This window comes from Anomaloglossus baeobatrachus, chromosome 5 (assembly GCF_048569485.1).
Source record: "Anomaloglossus baeobatrachus isolate aAnoBae1 chromosome 5, aAnoBae1.hap1, whole genome shotgun sequence".
NCBI classification, from domain to species: domain Eukaryota; kingdom Metazoa; phylum Chordata; class Amphibia; order Anura; family Aromobatidae; genus Anomaloglossus; species Anomaloglossus baeobatrachus.
The window spans coordinates 412,802,321-412,826,817 of record NC_134357.1 but is presented as its reverse complement, the minus strand read 5'-3'; the positions used below and the strand labels follow the sequence as shown (position 1 = coordinate 412,826,817).

General features: G+C 50.3%; 1 protein-coding gene across 1 annotated transcript in view; it reads right to left on the bottom strand.

Annotated features, from left to right (window-relative positions):
- DBF4B (DBF4B-CDC7 kinase regulatory subunit) overlaps positions 1-24,497 on the bottom strand; it is a 133,174-nt gene that overhangs the window by 15,258 nt on the left and 93,419 nt on the right. Inside the window, exons 11-12 of the mRNA XM_075347721.1 lie at positions 18,074-18,167; positions 17,875-17,984 (exon numbers count right to left, since the gene is read on the bottom strand). Of these exons, the coding sequence (XP_075203836.1) occupies positions 17,875-17,984; positions 18,074-18,167 (204 nt within the window). The remainder of the gene's footprint in view (positions 1-17,874; positions 17,985-18,073; positions 18,168-24,497) is intronic.

The window sequence follows — 24,497 nt, the reverse complement described above, 5'->3', positions numbered from 1 at the left end:
TTGGTGAACCGGATGAGGACAAAAAGAAGGTAAGGAGATATCCTGATTGAGATGAAAGGGGGATACCACTTTAGGGAGAAATTCCGGAACCGGACGCAGAACCACCTTGTCCTGGTGAAACACCAGGAAAGGGGCTTTGCATGACAGCGCTGCTAGCTCAGACACTCTCCGAAGTGAAGTGACTGCTACTAGAAAAACCACTTTCTGCGAAAGGCGTGAGAGAGGAATATCTCTCATTGGCTCGAATGGTGGTTTCTGAAGGACCATCAGCACCCTGTTCAGATCCCAGGGTTCTAACGGCCGCTTGTAAGGAGGAACGATGTGACAAACCCCCTGCAGGAACGTGCGTACCTGTGGAAGTCTGGCTAGGCGCTTCTGGAAAAACACAGAGAGCGCTGAGACTTGTCCCTTAAGGGAGCCGAGCGACAAACCCTTTTCCAGTCCAGATTGAAGGAAGGACAGAAAAGTGGGCAAGGCAAAAGACCAGGGAGAAAAACCCTGAGCAGAGCACCACGACAGGAAAATTTTCCACGTCCTGTGGTAGATCTTGGCGGACGTTGGTTTCCTAGCCTGTCTCATAGTGGCAATGACGTCTTGAGATAACCCTGAAGACGCTAGGATCCAGGACTCAATGGCCACACAGTCGGGTTGAGGGCCGCAGAATTCAGATGGAAAAACGGCCCTTGAGATAGCAAGTCTGGTCGGTCTGGTAGTGCCCACAGTTGGCCGACCGTGAGATGCCACAGATCCGGGTACCACGACCGCCTCGGCCAGTCTGGAGCGACGAGGATGACGCGGCGGCAGTCGGCCCTGATCTTGCGTAACACTCTGGGCAACAGTGCCAACGGAGGAAACACATAAGGGAGCTGAAACTGCGACCAATCCTGAACTAAGGCGTCTGCCGCCAGAGCTCTGGGATCTTGAGACCGTGCCATGAATGCCGGGACCTTGTTGTTGTGCCGGGACGCCATGAGGTCGACGTCCGGCACCCCCCCAGCGGCAACAGATCTCCTGAAACACGTCCGGGTGAAGGGACCATTCCCCTGCGTCCATGCCCTGGCGACTGAGATAATCTGCTTCCCAGTTTTCCACGCCTGGGATGTGAACTGCAGAGATGGTGGAGGCCGTGGCTTCCACCCACATCAAAATCCGCCTGACTTCCTGGAAGGCTTGCCGACTGCGTGTGCCGCCTTGGTGGTTGATGTATGCCACCGCTGTGGAATTGTCCGACTGAATTCGAATCTGCTTGCCTTCCAGCCACTGCTGGAACGCTTTCAGGGCAAGATACACTGCCCGTATTTCCAGAACATTGATCTGAAGCGAGGACTCTTGCTGGGTCCACGTACCCTGCGCCCTGTGGTGGAGAAAAACCGCTCCCCACCCTGACAGACTTGCGTCTGTCGTGACCACCTCCCAGGATGGGGGTAGGAAGGATTTCCCCTTCGATAATGAAGTGGGAAGAAGCCACCACCGAAGGGAAGCTTTGGTCGCCTGAGAGAGGGAGACGTTCCTGTCGAGGGACGTCGGCTTCCTGTCCCATTTGCGTAGGATGTCCCATTGAAGAGGACGCAGGTGAAACTGCGCGAAAGGGACTGCCTCCATTGCTGCCACCATCTTCCCCAGGAAGTGCATGAGGCGCCTCAAGGGGTGTGACTGGCCTTGAAGGAGAGATTGTACCCTTTTCTGTAGTGACCGCTGCTTGATCAGCGGAAGCTTCACTATCGCTGAGAGGGTATGAAACTCCATGCCAAGGTATGTCAGCGATTGGGCCGGTGTCAGATTTGACTTTGGAAAATTGATGATCCACCCGAAACTCTGGAGAGTCTCCAGGGTAGCGTCGAGGCTGTGTTGGCATGCCTCTTGAGAGGGTGCCTTGATCAACAGATCGTCCAAGTACGGGATCACCGAGTGACCCTGAGAGTGGAGGACCGCTACTACAGTAGCCATAACCTTGGTGAAAACCCGTGGGGCTGTTGCCAGGCCGAACGGCAGTGCCACGAACTGCAGGTGTTCGTTTTCTATGGCGAAGCGCAAGAAGCGCTGGTGCTCTGGAGCAAATCGGTACGTGGAGATAAGCATCTTTGATATCGATCGATGCAAGGAAATCTCCTTGGGACATTGAGGCGATGACGGAGCGGAGGGATTCCATCCGGAACCGCCTGGTCTTTACGTGTTTGTTGAGAAGTTTCAGGTCCAGGACAGGACGGAAAGACCCGTCCTTCTTTGGGACCACAAACAAGTTGGAGTAAAAACCGTGGCCCTGTTGCTGAAGAGGAACAGGGACCACCACTCCTTCTGCCTTCAGAGTGCCCAGCGCCTGCAGAAGAGCCTCGGCTCGCTCGGGAGGCGGGGATGACCTGAAGAATCGAGTCGGGGGACGAGAGGTGAACTCTATCTTGTAACCGTGAGACAGAATGTCTCTCACCCAACGGTCTTTTACCCGTGGCAGCCTGGTGTCACAAAAGCGGGAGAGCCTGCCACCGACCGAGGATGCGGAGTGAGGAGGCCGAAAGTCATGAGGAAGCCGCTTTGGTAGCGGCACCTCCGGTGGTCTTTTTAGGACGTGACTTAGACCGCCATGCATCAGAGTTCCTTTGATCTTTCTGAGGCCTTTTGGACGAGGAGAATTGGGACCTTCCCGCGAAACCGAAAGGACCGAAACCTCGACTGCCCCCTCCTCTGTTGGGGTATGTTCGGTTTGGGCTGGGGTAAGGATGTATCCTTTCCTTTGGATTGTTTGATGATTTCATCCAAACGCTCGCCAAACAATCGGTCGCCCGAAATTGGCAAACTGGTTAAGCGCTTTTTGGAAGCAGAATCTGCCTTCCATTCCCGTAGCCACAAGGCCCTGCGTAGTACCACCGAATTGGCGGCTGCAACCGCCGTACGGCTCGCAGAGTCCAGGACAGCATTAATAGCGTAAGACGCAAATGCCGACGTCTGAGTGGTTATGGACGCCACCTGTGGCGCGGACGTGCGTGTGGCTGCGTCAATTTGCGCTTGACCTGCTGAGATAGCTTGTAGCGCCCATACGGCTGCGAATGCTGGGGCAAAAGAAGCGCCGATAGCTTCATAGATGGATTTCAACCAGAGCTCCATCTGCCTGTCAGTGGCATCTTTGAGTGAAGCCCCATCTTCCACTGCAAGTATGGATCTAGCTGCCAGTCTGGAGATTGGAGGATCCACTTTGGGACACTGAGCCCAACGTTTGACCACGTCAGGGGGAAAGGGATAACGTGTATCCTTAAGGCGCTTAGAAAAACGCTTATCTGGACAAGCATGGTGATTCTGGACTGCCTCTCTGAAATCAGAGTGGTCCAGAAACATACTCTGTGTACGCTTGGGAAACCTGAAACGGAATTTCTCCTGCTGAGAAGCCGACTCCTCCGCCGGAGGAGCTGAGGGAGAAATATCCAGCATTAGATTGATGGACGCAATAAGATCGTTCACTATGGCGTCCCCGTCAGGAGTATCAAGATTGAGAGCGGCCTCAGGATCAGAATCCTGATCAACTGTCTCCGCTTCATCAACCAGAGATTCCCCCCTCTGAGACCCTGCACAATATGATGATGTCGAGGGAAATTCTAAGCGAGCTCGCTTAGTCGGTCTGGGGCTGGGGTCTGTGTCAGAACCCTCAGCCTGGGACCCATGAGATACCCCGGGAGGACATTGTTGGTCCAACTGAGGTGAGCCAGGGAACAAAGATTCAACAGAGTCCCTGTGCTGAGATACCGTCCTGGACTGCAAGGCTTCTAGTATCTTAGCCATAGTTTCAGAGAGTTTTGCAAACTCCGTCCCCGTCACCTGGACAGTGTCAGCAGGTGGCTCCCCCTGGGCCCCTCTTAGCAGAGGCTCTGGCTGAGTAAGTGCCACAGGGGCCGAACAGTGCACACAATGGGGGTCAGTGGAACCTGCCGGTAGCGGGGTCGTACATGCGGCGCAGGCAGCATAAAAAGCCTGTGTTTTGGCACCCCTGCCTTTCGTGGGCGCCATGCTATTATCTTCCCTGAGCAACACAATAGGGTATATAGCCAGAAATCAACTGTGCACCATACAGTGTAAAATATATATACCATAAACATATAATGTTACACTACTGCACAATGGGGCTAGCACCACAGGTGCTGCTTACCACCCGCTTAAAGCGGTTGTGAGGCCACCAGAGTCCCTACCTGGGTCTCCCAGACTTTGTCCCCCTCTGCAGCGTCCGAGGAGCTGACAGGAATGGCTGCCGGCGTCCTGAGGAGAGGAGGGAGCCGTGGGCGTGACCCAGAAAGTGCGGGAACTGGTGCCCGCACTGTGCACAGTGAGGGGGGTGGAGTATGCAAAGCATGCTCCAGCCCTCAGTGCTGCTCGTTCTGTGCAGCGTCCCGCCCTTCCCCTGCCTGTCAGGGCTGGGGGTGGGAAGAAAAGAAACTAGGCCGCAAAAAGCCGGGGACTCTAGTAATGAACGCGGCCGCCGTAAAAGCGCGGCCGGCGTGGAAGTCCCCGGCGCACTACAAGTCCCAGCCGCGCCGCGGTGTTTCCATGGCAGCGGCGGTCAGTGCGGCAGTCCCTATACATAAACACACTCAGCAACGCTGAGTGTGTAATGGCACATATTAACCCGGTCAGCGCCGCGGTCCCCGGTGCACTAGCACACCCAGCAAAGCTGGAGTGTTGCTGTGCGCTGTCCCCACAGGGATACAGAGTACCTCCAAGTAGCAGGGCCATGTCCCTGAACGATACCCGGCTCCTATCCAGCAGGCTCCACAGGAGTTGTGGATGAAGCACGGTCTCAGTGCCTGGAGACCGATAGGATCCCACTTCACCCAGAGCCCTAAGGGGGATGGGGAAGGAAAACAGCATGTGGGCTCCAGCCTCCGTACCCGCAATGGATACCTCAACCTTAACCACACCGCCGACAAGAGTGGGGTGAGAAGGGAGCATGCTGGGGGCCCTATATGGGCCCACTTTTCTTCCATCCGATATAGTCAGCAGCTGCTGCTGACCAATCTGTGGAGCTGTGCGTGGATGTCTGCCTTCTTCGCACAAAGCAAAAAAACTGAGGAGCCCGTGGGAGCACGGGGGGTGTTTTGGCAGAAGGGGAGGGGCTTTACACTTTTAGTGTAATACTTTGTGCGGCCTCCGGAGGCATAGCCTATACACCCAATTGTCTGGGTCTCCCAATGGAGCGACAAAGAAATCGGAGATAGACATTTATGTCCATAAACTAAGCTACATAGGGAAAAAGTATTAAACACATGAAGAAAGAGGTGCAAAAAAGTAATGGAAAGTCATGATACCAGCTGAAATCTATCAGTAATTAGAAAGCAATCCTGCCACTTAGTGAAAAATAATATCAGCTGGTTCAACTGATGGCCTATAAAAAGCTGTCTCATTACCAAGGTGCCATACAAGAAACAGGTAAACCCAGTGAGTGGTCTCAAGACCTTTGTAACCTTATTACTGCAAAACATACTGATGGCATTGGTAACAGAAAAGTTTCTTAACTACTGGAGGTTCGAGTGAGCACCATTTCCAGAAGTGGAAAGAACATAATTTCACCATAAACACTCCACGATCAGGTGCCCACAGCAAGATTTCAGACAGAGGAGTGAAAAAAATTCTCAGAAGAGCTGTCCAAGAGCCAAGGACTAGAAAGACCTGAAATCAGCAGGTACATTTATTTCAACGAAAACAAGAAGTGCACTCAGCCTCCATGCACGCTCACCATGCAGGACTCCACTACTGAACAAAAAGCATGATGAAATGTATTTAAAGTTTGCTCAACATTTGGACAACCTGTGAAATCCAGGGAGAATATGGTCTGGTCTAATGAGAGCAAAACAGAACTCTTTGGATGACATAATACACACCATGCAAAAACACCATATCAACAGTGACATTTGGAGGTGGGAACATCATGGTGTGGGGCTGTTTTTCACAACACGACACTTGAAAACTTCAGATTACTGAAGGAAAGATGAATGGACAAATGTACTGAGACATTCTTCATAAAAAACATGCTGCCATCTACCAGAATGATGAAGATGAAACGAGAGTAGACATTTAAAAAAAGACAGATATCAAACACAGCTGAGGAAACTCAATTTGCTTCAGAGAAAGAAAATAAAAAGCTGCTATAATGGACCAGTCAATCAGCTGGTCTGAATCTGATAGAAAATTTATGGAAGGAATTAAAAGTTCAGAATACATGGAAGGAGGACTGAGTGGCAGCTTTCTGCGCATGTAAACTGTATAAAGTAAGCTGCCCATCAGTGGTGGGGGCGAGTTTATAAAGCGCTCATGAATATGGAGAACTACATGGCAGCAGTTTTACTGTGAAAAAAAGCGAGCTTATGAAAACAACAGCAAGGAGTCCAATAAGTGCACATTGCTGGAATCAAGATACTGTATGTGCACCCACATTGTGCTGCTCTCAGATTAGGTATAATCAAAAGCCTGGTGACAGTTGTTACTACACAATGTGCACTTCTGTTTTGCAATGTGAGCAACGCAAAAGGTTTTGGTTTTTTTTCCCCACCAAAGCATATCATCTTGTGAGATCTTAAATCAGACATAAAAGGTAAGGAAGGACACATCTGTACCGCTCATGAAAACAATTAGGATTTGACAATGAAATTAAAACATGCCTGATCCTTTTTTCCCCTGGATATCTAGGACACCCCAGTACACTTTAGATTAGATGTCGGCAGAAGCGGCCCGTAAAAGTGACCAAGCATTTTAAAGTTTCATTTCTGCCTGTGCTTAGCTTTATACTCCTAGATATGGTACAGTGCTGAATATACAGAAGGGGAATTAAGCAGAACAATATTGATCGTGTTAATGTTTTCCTTAAAACGAGAAGTCTAGAAGAAGCCAACGCAAGGAATAATAGCCATTGTACAATTAGGACTGCATTACCTAATCCATTCCAATCACTTAGACAGCCGCTTACACTACAGTGGATACAAGATATATTGTATACACCCAAGACCTGAGAGGTGATGGATTATAAAGTGGGAATGGAAAGTATTCAGACCCTTTTAAATTTTTCACTCTGTTTCATTGCAGCCATTTGGTAAATTCACAAAAGTTCATATTTTTCTCATTAATGTACACTCTGTACCCCATCTTGACAGAAAACAAATTAGACATTTTTGCAAATTTATTAAACAAGAAAAACTGAAATATCACATGGTGATAAGTATTCAGACTCTTTGCTCAGACACTCATATTTAAGTCACATGCTGTCCATGCATCAGCTGTCCGGCGCCCTTAGGGTTCTAGCAGCATGCATCAGCTGTCCGTCGCCCTTAGGGTTCTAGCAGCATGCATCAGCTGTCCGGCGCCCTTAGGGTTCTAGCAGCATGCATCAGCTGTCCGGCGCCCTTTAACTATGACGAATATCGCTATACATCTACAATGTCTACATCCCTTGTCCATACTTCTGTTATTCCCAGCACATAAATCCTCTGTTCATATAATACCCCATACTCTAAACTATTTCTTGCTAACCTTTATAAAAGCCCCCCCGAGGACCAAATAAACCATTAAGAGCCTATCAGTGAGCATGTAAGCTAGAGGCTTGTAGATAAAGAAAACTCATATGATGCTTCTGCTGACAGTATAGGTTGGGACCAGCTAGTAGCCGTTGTTTTTGGTTTTATTTTATAAGTCAGTCAATGGTTCACACGAAAGAAGGGAATTTTGTTTACTTACCGTAAATTCCTTTTCTTCTAGCTCCAATTGGGAGACCCAGACAATTGGTGTATAGCTTCTGCCTCCGGAGGCCACACAAAGTATTACACTTAAAAGTGTAAAGCCCCTCCCCTTCTGCCTATACACCCCCCCGTGCATCACGGGCTCCTCAGTTTTGGTGCAAAAGCAGGAAGGAGGAAACTTATAAATTGGTCTAAAGTAAATTCAATCCGAAGGAAGTTCGGAAAACTGAAAACCATTCAACATGAACAACATGTGTACACAAAGAACAACAGCCCGAAGGGAACAGGGGCGGGTGCTGGGTCTCCCAATTGGAGCTAGAAGAAAAGGAATTTACGGTAAGTAAACAAAATTCCCTTCTTCTTTGTCGCTCCATTGGGAGACCCAGACAATTGGGACGTCCAAAAGCAGTCCCTGGGTGGGTAAAATAATACCTCGTAATAGAGCCGTAAAACGGCCCCTTCCTACAGGTGGGCAACCGCCGCCTGAAGGACTCGCCTACCTAGGCTGGCATCTGCCGAAGCATAGGTATGCACCTGATAGTGTTTCGTGAAAGTGTGCAGGCTCGACCAGGTAGCCGCCTGACACACCTGCTGAGCCGTAGCCTGGTGCCGCAAAGCCCAGGACGCACCCACGGCTCTGGTAGAATGGGCCTTCAGCCCTGAGGGAACCGGAAGCCCAGAAGAACGGTAGGCTTCGAGAGTTGGTTCCTTGATCCACCGAGCCAGGGTTGATTTGGAAGCCTGTGACCCTTTACGCTGGCCAACGACAAGGACAAAGAGTGCATCCGAGCGGCGCAGGGGCGCCGTACGAGAAATGTAGAGTCTGAGTGCTCTCACCAGATCTAACAAGCGCAAATCCTTTTTACATTGGTGAACTGGATGAGGACAAAAAGAAGGTAAGGAGATATCCTGATTGAGATGAAAGGGGGATACCACCTTAGGGAGAAATTCCGGAACCGGACGCAGAACCACCTTGTCCTGGTGAAACACCAGGAAAGGGGCTTTGCATGACAGCGCTGCTAGCTCAGACACTCTCCGAAGTGATGTGACTGCTACTAGGAAGACCACTTTCTGCGAAAGGCGTGAAAGAGAAATATCCTTCATTGGCTCGAAAGGTGGTTTCTGAAGAGCCATCAGCACCCTGTTCAGATCCCAGGGTTCTAACTGACGCTTGTAAGGAGGGACTATGTGACAAACCCCCTGCAGAAACGTGCGTACCTGTGGAAGTCTGCCTAGGCGCTTCTGAAAAAACACAGAGAGCGCTGAGACTTGTCCCTTAAGGGAGCCGAGCGACAAACCCTTTTCCAATCCGGATTGAAGGAAGGAAAGAAAAGTGGGCAAGGCAAATGGCCAGGGAGTAAAACCCTGATCAGAGCACCAGGATAAGAATATCCTCCACGTCCTGTGGTAGATCTTGGCGGACGTTGGTTTCCTGGCCTGTCTCATAGTGGCAATGACCTCTTGAGATAACCCTGAAGACGCTAGGATCCAGGACTCAATGGCCACACAGTCAGGTTGAGGGCCACAGAATTCAGATGGAAAAACGGCCCTTGAGACAGCAAGTCTGGTCGGTCTGGTAGTGCCCACGGTTGGCCCACCGTGAGATGCCACAGATCCGGGTACCACGACCTCCTCGGCCAGTCTGGAGCGACGAGGATGGCGCGGCGGCAGTCGGACCTGATCTTGCGTAACACTCTGGGCAACAGTGCCAGAGGAGGAAACACATAAGGCAGTCGAAACTGCGACCAATCCTGAACTAATGCGTCTGCCGCCAGAGCTCTGTGATCTTGAGACCGTGCCATGAATGCCGGGACCTTGTTGTTGTGCCGGGACGCCATTAGGTCGACATCCGGCATCCCCCAGCGGCAACAGATCTCTTGAAACACGTCCGGGTGAAGGGACCATTCCCCTGCGTCCATGCCCTGGCGACTGAGAAAGTCTGCTTCCCAGTTTTCTACGCCCGGGATGTGAACTGCGGATATGGTGGAGGCTGTGGCTTCCACCCACAGCAGAATCCGCCGGACTTCCTGGAAGGCTTGCCGACTGCGTGTTCCGCCTTGGTGATTGATGTATGCCACCGCGGTGGAGTTGTCCGACTGAATTCGGATCTGCTTGCCTTCCAGCCACGGCTGGAACGCCTTTAGGGCAAGATACACTGCCCTTATCTCCAGAACATTGATCTGAAGGGAGGACTATGGCTGAGTCCAGGTACCCTGAGCCCTGTGGTGGAGAAAGACCGCTCCCCACCCTGATAGACTCGCGTCCGTCGTGACCACCGCCCAGGATGGGGGTAGGAAGGATTTCCCCTTCGACAATGAAGTGGGAAGAAGCCACCACCGAAGGGAGGCTTTGGCTGCCTGAGAAAGGGAGACGTTCCTGTCGAGGGACGTCGACTTCCTGTCCCATTTGCGGAGAATGTCCCATTGAAGTGGACGCAGATGAAACTGCGCAAAAGCAACTGCCTCCATTGCTGCCACCATCTTCCCTAGGAAGTGCATGAGGCGCCTCAAGGGGTGTGACTGGCCTTGAAGGAGAGATTGCACCCCTGTCTGTAGTGAACGCTGTTTGTCCAGCGGAAGCTTCACTATCGCTGAGAGAGTATGAAACTCCATGCCGAGATATGTCAGTGATTGGGCCGGTGTCAGATTTGACTTTGGGAAATTGATGATCCACCCGAATCTCTGGAGAGTCTCCAGAGCAATGTTCAGGCTGTGTTGGCATGCCATTCGAGAGGGTGCCTTGACAAGCAGATCGTCTAAGTAAGGGATCACCGAGTGTCCCTGAGAGTGTAGGACTGCTACCACTGTTGCCATGACCTTGGTGAAGACCCGTGGGGCTGTCGCCAGGCCGAAAGGCAGTGCCACGAACTGAAGGTGTTCGTCCCCTATGGCGAAACGCAGGAAGCGCTGATGCTCTGGTGCAATCGGTACGTGGAGATAAGCATCTTTGATGTCGATTGATGCTAGGAAATCTCCTTGGGACATTGAGGCGATGACGGAGCGGAGCGATTCCATCCGGAACCGCCTGGTTTTTACGTGTTTGTTGAGCAGTTTTAGGTCCAGAACAGGACGGAAAGATCCGTCCTTTTTTGGCACCACAAACAAGTTGGAGTAAAAACCGTGACCCTGTTGCTGAAAAGGAACAGGGATCACCACTCCTTCTGCCTTCAGAGTGCACACCGCCTGAAGAAGAGCATCAGCTCGCTCGGGGGGCGGAGATGTTCTGAAGAATCGAGTCGGAGGACGAGAGCTGAACTCTATCCTGTAACCGTGAGACAGAATGTCTCTCACCCAACGGTCTTGTACCTGTGGCAGCCAGGCGTCGCAAAAGCGGGAGAGCCTGCCACCGACCGAGGATGCGGTGTGAAGAGGCCGACAGTCATGAGGAGGCCGCTTTGGGAGCGGTTCCTCCGGCGGTCTTTTTAGGACGTGACTTAGACCGCCATGAATCGGAGTTCCTCTGACCCTTCTGTGGCCTGTTGGACGAGGAGAATTGAGACCTGCCCGCGGGCCGAAAGGACCGAAACCTCGATTGTACCTTCCGTTGTTGAGGTCTGTTTGGTTTGGACTGGGGTAAGGATGAGTCCTTTCCCTTGGATTGTTTAATGATTTCATCCAAATCGCTCACCAAACAGGCGGTCGCCAGAAAATGGCAAACCGGTTAAGAACTTTTTGGAAGCAGAGTCTGCCTTCCATTCACGTAGCCACATGGTCCTGCGGACTGCCACCGAATTGGCGGATGCTACCGCCGTACGGCTCGCAGAGTCCAGGACAGCATTAATGGCATAGTACGCAAACGCCGACGCCTGAGAGGTTAAGGACACCACCTGCGGAGCAGAGGCACGTGTGACTGCATTAATCTGCGAGTGACAAGCTGAGCTAGCTTGGAGTGCCCATACGGCTGCGAATGCCGGAGCAAAGGACGCGCCGATAGCTTCATAGATGGATTTCAACCAGAGCTCCATCTGTCTGTCAGTGGCATCTTTGAGTGAAGCCCCATCTTCCACTGCAACTATGGATCTAGCCGCCAGTCTGGAGACTGGAGGATCCACCTTGGGACACTGAGCCCAACCCTTGACAACGTCAGGGGGAAGGGATAACGTGTGTCCTTAAGGCGCTTAGAAAAGCGCTTATCTGGACAAGTTCGGTGTTTATGGACTGCCTCTCTGAAGTCGGAGTGATCCAGAAACGTACTCATTGTACGCTTGGGAAACCTAAAACGGAATTTCTCCTGCTGAGAAGCTGACTCCTCAATTGGAGGAGCTGGGGGAGAAAGATCCAACACCTGATTGATGGACGCTATAAAGGTCATTCACTATGGCGTCCCCTTCAGGTGTATCTAGGTTGAGAGCGGCGTCAGGATCAGAGTCCTGATCTGCTACCTCCGCTTCATCCTCTAGAGAGTCCTCCTGCTGAGACCCTGAGCAGTGTGATGAAGTCGAGGGAAGCTCCCAGCGAGCCCACTTAGGCGGTCTGGGACTGCGGTCCGTGTCAGAGACCTCACCTTGGGACCTATGAGTCACCCCAGGAGCACTTTGCTGCTCCAACCGAGGGGGGCCTGGGGTCGATGATTCAACAGTGCCCGGGGCCTGTGTTACCGGCCTGGACTGCAAGGCTTCTAGTATCTTAGCAGACCATTTATCCATACTCTCAGAAAGTTTGTCAGCGAATACTGCAAACTCCGTCCCTGTCACCTGGACAGTGGTAGCAGGTGGTTCCACTTGGGCCACCAGTGGCAGAGGCTCCGGCTGAGTAAGTGCCACAGGGGCCGAGCATTGCACACAATGAGGGTAGGTGGAACCTGCCGGTAGCATAGCCGCACATGAGGTACAGGTTGCAAAGTAAGCCTGTGCTTTGGCACCCTTGCTTTTTGCGGACGACATGCTGTTGTCTCCTCTGAGTACAATCCGGGAGGGTATATAGCCAAAAACCAACAGTGCGACCGTACAGAGTAAATGTATAGCATATAAGCATATATATATATACACTTCGGCACCCGGGGGGGGCCAGCACCTAGAAACAGGTGCGGCTTACCGACCGCCCAAGGCGGTTGTGTGACCACCAGATTCCCTGCCTGGGCCTCCCAGAGCCGTGTTGTCTCTCCTCTCCAGCTTCAGAAGTGCTGACAGGAATGGCTGCCGGCGTTCTGTGAGGAGGAGGGGGCCGTGGGCGTGCCCTAGAAAGTGCGGGAATCTGGTGCCCCACGGTGCTCAGTGAGGGGGGAGGAGGATACAAAGTATGCTCCAGCCCTCAGCGCTGACGTCCAGTGCAGCGTCCCGCCCTTCCCCTGACTGGCAGGCCCGGGGGCGGGAGTATGCGGTACTAGGCCGCAGAAGCCGGGGACTAAAGTTATAAGCGCGGCCGGCAAACAAGCGCGGTCAGCGCGGTAGTCCCGGCGCACTAACACACCCAGCAGTGCTGCAGCGTGTATGACACAAGCGCTCCATGCGCCGTCACCAAGGGGACACAGAGTACCTCACAGTAGCAGGGCCTTGTCCCTGACGATACCCGGCTCCTGTCCAGCAGATTCCCCAGGGGCTGCGGAGGGAGCACGGTCCCAGTGCCTGGAGACCGATTAGGATCCCACTTCACCCAGAGCCCTTAAGGGATGGGGAAGGAAAACAGCATGTGGCTCCTGCCTATGTACCCGCAATGGGTACCTCAACCTTAACAGCACCGCCGACCAGAGTGGGGTGAGAAGGGAGCATGCCGGGGGCCCTGTTATGGGCCCTCTTTTCTTCCATCCGATATAGTCAGCAGCTGCTGCTGACTAAATTGTGGAGCTATGCGTGCATGTGTGCCTCCTTCGCACAAAGCATAAAAACTGAGGAGCCCGTGATGCACGGGGGGGGTGTATAGGCAGAAGGGGAGGGGCTTTACACTTTTAAGTGTAATACTTTGTGTGGCCTCCGGAGGCAGAAGCTATACACCAATTGTCTGGGTCTCCCAATGGAGCGACAAAGAAATAAGAAACTTTGTATTATAATCTTATCCGAGGAATCTGCCTCTCTTTCTTCTCCTGGACTGATCATTTTCAAAATTCCAATTCTGGGGTAAAATCCATATTCAGTGAAGAACAATATTACATTACAGAGGTGGAAGATAATAGTTATTACCAACAAGGCTTTATGTAGAGGAAAGTGGAGGAGGAGGGAGATGCTCTGTCTCTATCCCCTCCCTCCTCTTGTCACCCACATAGACTCTTAGTTCCAAGTATCACCTATCTCAGTAAAGTTAGGCTATGTGCGCACGTCGCGTAAAAACATGCAGTTACGCTGCGCTTTGTAGCGCAGCGTAACTGCATGCGTCCTGCGGCCCCTGCACAGTCTATGGAGATTGTGCAGGGGCCGTGCGCACGTGGCGTTTAAGAGCGCAGCGCTTCGGCTACTGCCGAAGCGCTGCGCAAAAAGAAGTGACATGTCACTTCTTTCCTGCGCTTTGCCGGCAGCTCCTGCTCTGTCTATGGCAGGAGCTGCAGGCAGAGCGCATGGAATCGGCGCTCACTACGGACATTTCTGCAGCGATCTAAAGCGCACATGTGCTCTTCAGATCGCTGCAGAAATTTCTGCAGGGCTTGTACGCAACGTGCGCACATAGCCTAATAATTGTCTTAATTGAATACAGATTTTACCCATAAATTGAGAATTTTGACAGTGAAAGATCAGTCCCAGGGAAGAAAAGCGGATTCTCTGATAAGATATATTACAAAGTTTCTTATTTTAAAGCGAACCAATGATTTATAAAATAAAAACGATGGCTACTCTTTAACCCCCTCCCGACATATGACGTACTGGCACAACATATTTTGCAGTACGTTCCTATAAATGGATGCAGCACTATGTCATGGCGATTATAGGTTTCATCTAAACCACATATTTCAGAGATGTAGATGGAAACCCCAATGTGAGTGTTCAGCGTAGAGCACAGGATAAATGTGAACTGAGCTAAGAGTGATCCATGTTATGAACTAAAAAAATGCTACCAATAAAAACCAACTCAACCCATATAAAAACAAACTCGCACTCAGGTACACCATCTGTTAACAGAAATATAGAGGGGTTTCCACATTACTGGAAGCACAGAGGCTCTGGAAAAGTGATATGACCCCACCACCCAAAAGAAATCCAGCAAAATCTGCACTCTCGAATCCAAATCCAAGCTCCTTCTGAGCCCTGGTGTGCTTAAACCACAACTATAGCATTCACCCAAGGAGTCAAAATATTCACTATTCCTCTAAATGAATTTTCAGAGTGGTTTGGTTTCTAAAAATGGGGTACCTTGAGGGGGTTTCTACTATTTGGGTATATGGGAGCTCTGCAAATGGAGTCCGCAAACTAGGAAAATCTGTGCTCCAAAAATCAAGTAGCGCTCTTTCCCTTCAGAGTCTCTTCGTGTGGCCAAACAATACTCTTCATCCACAGGTATAATACATTTTGGTGCCATTTTTTTTTTTTACCAATTTCTCCTTTTGAAAATGTAAAATTTGGCGTAAAAACATTTTAGTGGTACATATGAAAATATTTTCTTTACCACCCAATGGTATAACATTTTGTGAAACACCTGTGTTGTCAATATACTGACTTCTTCCCTAGCTGAAATAATTTTAAGGTTGTAGTTTGCAAGATGGGGTCACTTATGGGGGTTACTGCTGTTCTGGCACATCAGGGGCTTTGACAGTGTGACATGGCACCCATAAACCGTACAGCAAAATCTTCACTAGAATATGGCATACCTTCCTTCCCTTCTGAGTTTTACACTGGGGTGGAAAAGTAGTTTCTGACCACACATGTGACATCAGTGTAATCAGGAGAAATGGCATAACAAATTTCATGTCCATTTTCTCCTATTAGCCTTTTTGAAAAGTAATAACTGAGGCTAAAATTTTATTGAAAAAAAAATAAATAAATTTTCATATTACCAGTGCAATGTTATAAAAAGCTGTGCATCTTCTTTGTAGATAAAGTGATCACTACACCCCTAGAAGAATTCCTCTAGAGGTGTAGTTTCCAAAACGGGGTACCTTGTGTGGGTTTTCTGCGATTTTGGCCTTTCAAGAGTTCTCCTAATGTGACATGGCATCTGCAATCTGTTCTAGCAAAAATTTCCCACCAAATTCAAATAGTGCTCTTTCCCTTCCATGGCCAAAAAGTAGTTTTCCACCACATATGGGGCATCATCATACTCAGAAGCAATAGCGCAACAAATTGTGGCTTTTCTCCAGTTATCCTTGAGAAAATGGAACATTTGGGGCTAAAGCAAAATTATTACAGGGATTTTTTTTCCCCATAAAATGTCATTTTTAATGGCCCAATATTATAAAACTTTCTATGAAGCACTGATGGGTTGAAGATTCTCATCACACCCCTAGAGGTTTTACTGTGGGGTTACTTGTGGGGGATTCGGCTGTTTTGGCACCCCAGGGTCTCTGCAACTGTGACATGGTGTTTGCAATCTGTTCCTGACAAATTTGCACTACAGAAATCAAATACACAGCGCTACGTCCCTTCCAAGCCGTTGTCTGCCCAAACAGTAGTTTCTGACCACATATAGAGCATCAGCATACTCTGAAAAAATTCCACAACAAATTTTGTAGTCCATTTTCTCAGAAAAAAAACCCCAGTCATTAGCAACAAAAGATCAGATTACCAATGCTCTTGCAGGATGCAGCAGGCCCCCCGCGATAAAGGTGGGTGCAGCACAGGTGCAAAATACTGATGGAAAAACAACCACTCACAACCTATCAAATCATTGAAGGGGTGGCTGCCTAATACTGCAAATGCACACAGGTAAGGCTTCCATATGGCAGCAGAAACACAGGTACATGTAATGCACAGTGTCTAGAGTATTGATGACACCCCTGCTGTACCATTAGATCAGGCGGGCTGCTAGCACTATATAAGTACACCCCACAGGACAGACACGCAATACTGTAGCCACGCCCTCCATGAATTGATAGATTGTGAGTGGTTGTTTCATCAGTATTTTGTAAATTGTTGCCCCTGCTATTTAATCATGGGGGCCTGCTGCATCCTGCTACTGCACTGGCACTCTGATCTAGTGTTAGTAATGGCTGTTCTTTTCTTCTCTGTATTTTTTTTTAATTTATGTCCTATTTAAGCAGTTTTTGAATTTAGTTTAGGACCCGCGAGTATGGGAACCCTTGACGCGGGTTGCGATCTTGACCAAAATTAAGACCAATTCCTCATACATTTTATAAATCACTTTCATCTTTTTGTTGCAGATTTTTCCATTTGTATGCTGCCGGACCCTTTAGTGTTGGTTGGGTGTCGGAAAAATTGCTGCTCAACTATTAACCCTTTTACATTTGTAACAAAAAATAGGTTTAAAAAATGATGCTGATGTAAAGTAGACGTGATACAAGTTAATTATTCATTTTATTCTGTGGTATGACCATTTTATGGTCATAAAAATTAAATGTTTCAAAATTGCGATTTTAAAAAAAAAAAAAAAAAGTAGGTATTTTCAGAAATAAATAATAGAAACTCAAATACACCACTAACATGAAGAACAAATGTGTAATGAAAAAAAAATAAATCTCACAATTGCCTAGGTAAATTGAAACATTCTAGAGTTTATTACCACAAGATTTACACTGTTCAGAATTGAAAAATTGGCCTGGTCAAGAAGGTGAAAATAGGCTTCGGTGGTACAGGGTTAAGGATATTGCAGTGATGTGCTAATTGTACATACTAATGTATTTACCTACAGATAGTGTCAATTTGCAGATAAAGCGTTAAAACATGACTGCCATACTGGACCAGCAGCTAAAAAGGGAGAATATGATCCTATAGCCTCCCTGCAGCTGCTCACGTTCTGTCATAACGGTGGTGCAGGTAGCAGTCATTGTACACACAGACGCACGCTGTAGAGCAGGCTGTCAATCAAAGTGACCGGGAGTGAATACAGCTACACTTACTGTATAGTGAGCAGTGAGTACTGCCTGCACTGATTCTATGAATGAAAAGAGAGCAGATGTAGGGACAATAGAAATTAATTTTCTCTCTATAGCCACGCTTCAAGTAGAGGCAGGCAGGTATTATTTTAAAGTTATTTACATACAGATTGACACTATCATCTGCAGGTAAATACTGTTTCCGGACATGACTGGTTCCCTTTAAAGGACAGATGAGGACACCGATAGCACTTACCAAGGAGGCAATGGATCAAGGTCGCAGACAATAACAGATGCGAGGTCATCAATGAATCTGTAGTTGGAAGCATTGAGGGCGAAGATGCAGTGCTGCTCGCTGATCAGGTGCTACAAAAGTGAAGGAACAAGAGGTGTGTGATCTTGTAATGATTATTTGCATTCTTCCCTTTTAATTAGAAGCATGGTGCTCCTTTTACCTCATGGAGCTTTGTGTAGGTGATCTGACAGCATTCACAATATCCACTCTTCTCCCAGTTCTGGGGTCTCTCACCTGCATGCTTATCCTGTTCCCTAATTATGATGGGAGGAGACAACATACAAGGGTGATCAAAACAAAGAGAGAGATGAAAAGTTGACCTTAACACTTTCTTCATGCCGTGATTATACTTAGACTAGTACAGGTATATAATCCATGTGAAGTGTGCATGCTGTTCATAAAACACAATCGGTGAAGCTCCACAATGGTTCAACAATCAGTACATACTACACCCAGCAACATGAGAGCACACAGAGCAAGGTTAAGTGTAAACCACATGGAAAAAAAAAAAAAAAAGGGAATTTTGTTTACTTACCGTAAATTCCTTTTCTTCTAGCTCCTATTGGGAGACCCAGACAATTGGGTGTATAGCTTCTGCCTCTGGAGGCCACACAAAGTACTACACTTTTAAAAAAGTGTAACCCCTCCCCTCTGCCTATACACCCTCCCGTGGACCACGGGCTCCTCAGTTTTGGTGCAAAAGCAGGAAGGAGAAAACTTATAAATTGGTCTAGGGTAAATTCAATCCAAAGGATGTTCGGAGAACTGAAGACCATGAACCAAAAAAACAAATCAACATCAACAACATGTGTACACAAAAGAACAACCAGCCCGAAGGGCACATGGGTGGGTGCTGGGTCTCCCAATAGGAGCTAGAAGAAAAGGAATTTACGGTAAGTAAACAAAATTCCCTTTTTCTTTGTCGCTCCATTGGGAGACCCAGACAATTGGGACGTCCAAGAGCAGTCCCTGGGTGAGTATAAAACAATACCTCAATAGAAAGAGCCGAAAACGGCCCCCTCTTACAGGTGGGCAACCGCCGCCTGGAGGACTCGCCTACCTAGACTGGCGTCTGCCGAACCATAGGTATGCACTTGATAGTGCTTCGTGAAAGTGTGCAGACTAGACCACGTAGCTGCCTGACACACCTGCTGAGCCGTCGCCCGGTGCCGCAATGCCCAGGACGCACCTACGGCTCTGGTAGAATGGGCTTTCAACCCTGAAGGGAGCGGAAGCCCAGAAGTACGGTAGGCCTCGAGAATCGGTTCCTTGATCCACCGAGCCAAGGTTGACTTGGAGGCCTGACAAAGACAGCCAGCTAGCCAGCGACGAGGACAAAGAGCGCGTCTGAACGGCGCAGGGGCGCCGTGCGAGACACGTAGAGCCGGAGTGCTCTCACTAGATCCAAAGAGTGCAAATCCTTTTCACACTGGTGAATTGGATTAGGGCAAAAGGAAGGCAAGGAGATATCCTGATTTAGATGAAAAGGGGATACCACCTTAGGGAGAAATTCCGGGACAGGACGCAGAACCACCTTATCCTGGTGAAAAACCAGGAAGGGAGCTTTGCATGACAGCGCTGCAAGCTCAGACACTCTCCGAAGTGATGTGACTGCCACCAGGAAGGCCACCTTCTGGGAAAGACGGGAGAGACATCCCGCAGCGGCTCAAAAGGCGGCTTTTGAAGAGCCGTCAAGACCCTGTTAAGATCCCAAGGTTCCAACGGACGTTTGTAAGGTGGAACCATGTGGCAAACCCCCTGCAGGAACGTGCGGACCTGCGGAAGCCTGGCTAGACGCTTTTGAAAAAACACGGAGAGCGCCGAAACTTGGCCCTTGAGAGAGCCGAGGGACAAACCCTTGTCCATTCCAGATTGTAGAAATGAAAGGAATGTGGGTAAGGCAAACGGCCATGGAGGAAAACCGTTATCAGAGCACCAGGATAAGAAGATTTGCCAAGACCTGTAATAGATCTTGGCGGACGTTGGCTTCCTGGCTTGTCTCATGGTGGCAATGACATCCTGAGATAACCCTGAAGACGCTAGGAGCCAGGACTCAATGGCCACACAGTCAGGTTGAGGGCCACAGAATTCAGATGGAAAAACGGGCCTTGTGACAGCAAGTCTGGGCGGTCTGGAAGTGCCCACGGTTGACCCACCGCGAGATGCCACAGATCCGGATACCACGACCACCTCGGCCAGTCTGGAGCGACGAGAATGGCGCGACGGCATTCGGACCGGATCTTGCGTAGTACCCTGGGCAACATCGCCAGAGGGGGAAACACGTATGGCAGTCGAAACTGCGACCAATCCTGGACCAAGGCGTCTGCTGCCAGAGCTCTGTGATCCTGAGACCGAGCCATGAAGGCCGGGACCTTGTTGTCGTGTCGTGACGCCATGAGGTCGACGTCCGGCGTTCCCCAGCGGCGACAGATCTCTCGAAACACGTCTGGGTGAAGAGACCATTCCCCCGCGTCCATGCCCTGACGACTGAGAAAATCTACTTCCCAGTTTTCTACGCCCGGGATGTGAACTGCGGAGATGGTGGAGCCTGTGTCTTCCACCCACTGCAGAATTCGGCGGACTTCCTGGAAGACTTGACGACTGCGAGTGCCGCCTTGGTGGTTGATGTACGCGACGACAGTGGCGTTGTCCGACTGTATTCGGATCTGCCTGCCCTCCAGCCACCGATGGAAAGCCAATAGGGCTAGATATACTGCCCTTATCTCCAGGATACTGATCTGAAGGGACGATTCTATTGGGTTCCAGGTTCCTTGAGCCCTGTGGTGGAGAAAAACCGCTCCCCAACCAGACAGGCTCGCGTCCGTGGTGACCACGGCCCAGGTTGGAGGTAGGAAGGATTTTCCCCGAGACAGATGTGGGTAGGAGCCACCACTGAAGTGATGTTTTGGTTGCAAGGGAAAGAGAGATGTTCTTGTCGAGGGAAGCCGAACTCTTGTCCCATTTGCGAAGAATGTCCCATTGGAGTGGCCGTAGGTGGAATTGCGCGAACGGCACTGCTTCCATAGCTGCAACCATCTTCCCCAGGAAGTGCATGAGGCGCCTTAAGGGGTGTGACTGACTCCGAAGAAGTGATTGCACCCCCGCTTGCAGAGAAAGCTGTTTGTCCCGCGGTAGCTTGACTAACGCTGGCTGGGTATGAAACTCCATCCCGAGGTAAGTCAGTGATTGGGTCGGCGTCAACTTGGATTTCGGGAAATTGATGATCCACCCGAACTGCTGGAGAGTTTCCAGAGTGACGGAAAGACTTCGTTGACACGCCACCCGAGAAGGAGCCCTGACTAGGAGATCGTCCAAGTAGGGGATCACCGAGTGGCCCTGAGAGTGCAGCACCGCCACGACGGATGCCATGACTTTGGTGAAAACCCGTGGGGCTGTCGCCAGGCCGAAGGGCAATGCGACGAACTGGAGGTGTTCGTCCCCGATGGCGAAACGCAGGAAACGTTGATGTTCGGGTGCGATCGGCACATGGAGATAAGCATCCTTGATGTCGATCGATGCTAGGAAGTCTCCTTGTGACATCGAGGCGATGACCGAGCGGAGCGATTCCATCCGAAATCGTCTGGTTCTCACATGTCTGTTGAGCAGCTTGAGGTCCAGAACAGGACGGAATGACCCGTCCTTTTTTGGCACCACGAACAAGTTGGAGTAAAAACCGCCACCACGTTCCTGAAGGGGAACGGGAATCACAACTCCATCTATCTTTAGAGCGTCCACTGCCTGAAAAAGTGCGTCGGCCTGCGCGGGGGGTGGGGAGGTTCTGAAGAAACGAGCCGTAAGTCAAGAGCTGAACTCTATCCTGTAACCATGAGACAGAATGTCTCTAACCCATCGGTCTTGAACGTGTGGCCACCAGGCGTCGCCAAAGCGGGAGAGCCTGCCACCGACCGAGGATGTGGCTAGATGAGGCTGAGAGTCATGAGGAGGCCGTTTTGGAGGCAGTGCCTCCTGCGGCCTTTTGGGGGCGTGACTTGTACCGCCACGCATAGGAGTTCCTCTGACCTTTCTCCAGCCGGTTGGTCGAAGAGGATTGGGACTTGGCGGAGGGACGAAAGGACCGAAACCTCGATTGGATTTTTCTCTGCTGAGGTCTCTTAGGCTTGGACTGGGGTAAGGAGGAGTCCTTTCCCGAGGATTCCTTAATAATCTCATCCAACCGTTCGCCAAACAAACGGTCGCCAGAAAAAGGCAAACCAGTTAAGAACCTTTTGGAAGCAGAGTCTGCTTTCCATTCGCGCAGCCACATGGCCCTGCGGACTGCCACGAAGTTAGCGGATGCTACAACCGTACGGCTAGCGGAGTCCAGGACGGCGTTCATGGCGTAGGACGAAAATGCTGATGCCTGAGAGGTCAAGGAAGAAACATGTGGAGCAGAATTCCGCGTGACAGCATTAATCTCAGTCAGACATGCCGAGATTGCTTGGAGAGCCCACACGGCCGCAAAGGCCGGGGCGAAAGACGCGCCCGTGGCCTCATAAATAGACTTCACCAAGAGCTCTATCTGTCTGTCAGTGGCATCCTTCAGGGATGAGCCATCGGCAACAGACAACGGACCTAGCAGCCAATCTAGAGACTGGAGGATCCACCTTGGGAGAATGTGCCCAGCCCTTAACGACTTCAGGTGGAAAGGGATAACGCGTGTCAGTGAGCCGTTTAGCAAAGCGCTTGTCCGGCACCGCTCTGGGCTTCTGGACAGCGTCCCTGAAGTTAGAGTGATCAAAAAAACGTATTGCGTGTACGTTTGGGGAAACGGAATTGGTGTTTCTCCTGCTGAGAAGCCGACTCCTCTGCAGGAGGCGGCGGTGGTGTGAGATCCAACACCTGGTTGATGGACGAGATGAAGGGAATTTTGTTACTTACCGTAAATTCCTTTTCTTCTAGCTCCTATTGGGAGACCCAGACGATTGGGTGTATAGCACTGCCTCCGGAGGTCACACAAAGCAATTACACTAAAAAGTGTAAGGCCCCTCCCCTTCTGGCTATACACCCCCAGTGGGATCACTGGCTCACCAGTTTTAGTGCAAAAGCAAGAAGGAGGAAAGCCAATAACTGGTTTAAACAAATTCACTCCGAAGTAACGTCGGAGAACTGAAAACCATTCAACATGAACAACATGTGTACCCGAAAAACAACCAAAAATCCCGAAGGACAACAGGGCGGGTGCTGGGTCTCCCAATAGGAGCTAGAAGAAAAGGAATTTACGGTAAGTAACAAAATTCCCTTCTTCTTCGGCGCTCCATTGGGAGACCCAGACGATTGGGACGTCCAAAAGCTGTCCCTGGGTGGGTACAGAATACCTCATGTTAGAGCTGCGAAGACAGCCCTCCCCTACGGGGAGGCAACTGCCGCCTGCAGGACTCTTCTACCTAGGCTGGCGTCCGCCGAAGCATAGGTATGCACCTGATAATGTTTGGTGAAAGTGTGCAGACTCGACCAGGTAGCTGCCTGGCACACCTGTTGAGCCGTAGCCTGGTGTCGTAATGCCCAGGACGCACCCACGGCTCTGGTAGAATGGGCCTTCAGCCCTGATGGAAACGGAAGCCCAGCAGAACGGTAGGCTTCAAGAATTGGTTCTTTGCCAGGGTGGCCTTAGAAGCCTGCGACCCTTTGCGCTTACCAGCGACAAGGACAAAGAGTGCATCCGAACGGCGCAGGGGCGCCGTGCGGGAAATGTAGATTCTGAGTGCTCTCACCAGATCTAACAAATGTAAGTCCTTCTCATACCGATGAACTGCATGAGGACAAAACGAAGGCAAAGAGATATCCTGATTAAGATGAAAAGAGGATACCACCTTCGGGAGAAACTCCTGAATGGGTCGCAGCACTACCTTGTCCTGGTGGAAGACCAGGAAGGGAGCCTTGGATGACAGCGCTGCTAGCTCAGACACTCTCCGAAGAGATGTGATCGCTACCAGAAAAGCCACTTTCTGTGATAGTCTAGAAAGTGAAACCTCCCTCAGAGGCTCGAAGGGCGGCTTCTGGAGGGCAACTAGTACCCTGTTCAGATCCCATGGATCTAACGGCCGCTTGTACGGGGGTACGATATGACAAACCCCCTGCAGGAACGTGCGTACCTTAGAAAGTCGTGCTAGACGCTTCTGAAAAAAGACGGATAGCGCCGAGACTTGCCCTTTAAGGGAGCCGAGCGACAAACCTTTTTCTAACCCAGATTGCAGGAAAGAAAGAAATGTAGGCAATGCAAATGGCCAGGGAGACACTCCCTGAGCAGAGCACCAGGATATGAATATCCTCCACGTTCTGTGGTAGATCTTAGCGGACGTGGGCTTCCTAGCCTGTCTCATGGTGGCAACGACCCCTTGGGATAATCCTGAAGACGCTAGGATCCAGGACTCAATGGCCACACAGTCAGGTTCAGGGCCGCAGAATTCCGATGGAAAAACGGCCCTTGGGACAGCAAGTCTGGTCAGTCTGGTAGTGCCCACGGTTGGCCGACCGTGAGATGCCACAGATCCGGATACCACGCCCTCCTTGGCCAGTCTGGGGCGACGAGTATGACGCGGCTGCAGTCGGATCTGATCTTGCGTAGCACTCTGGGCAAGAGTGCC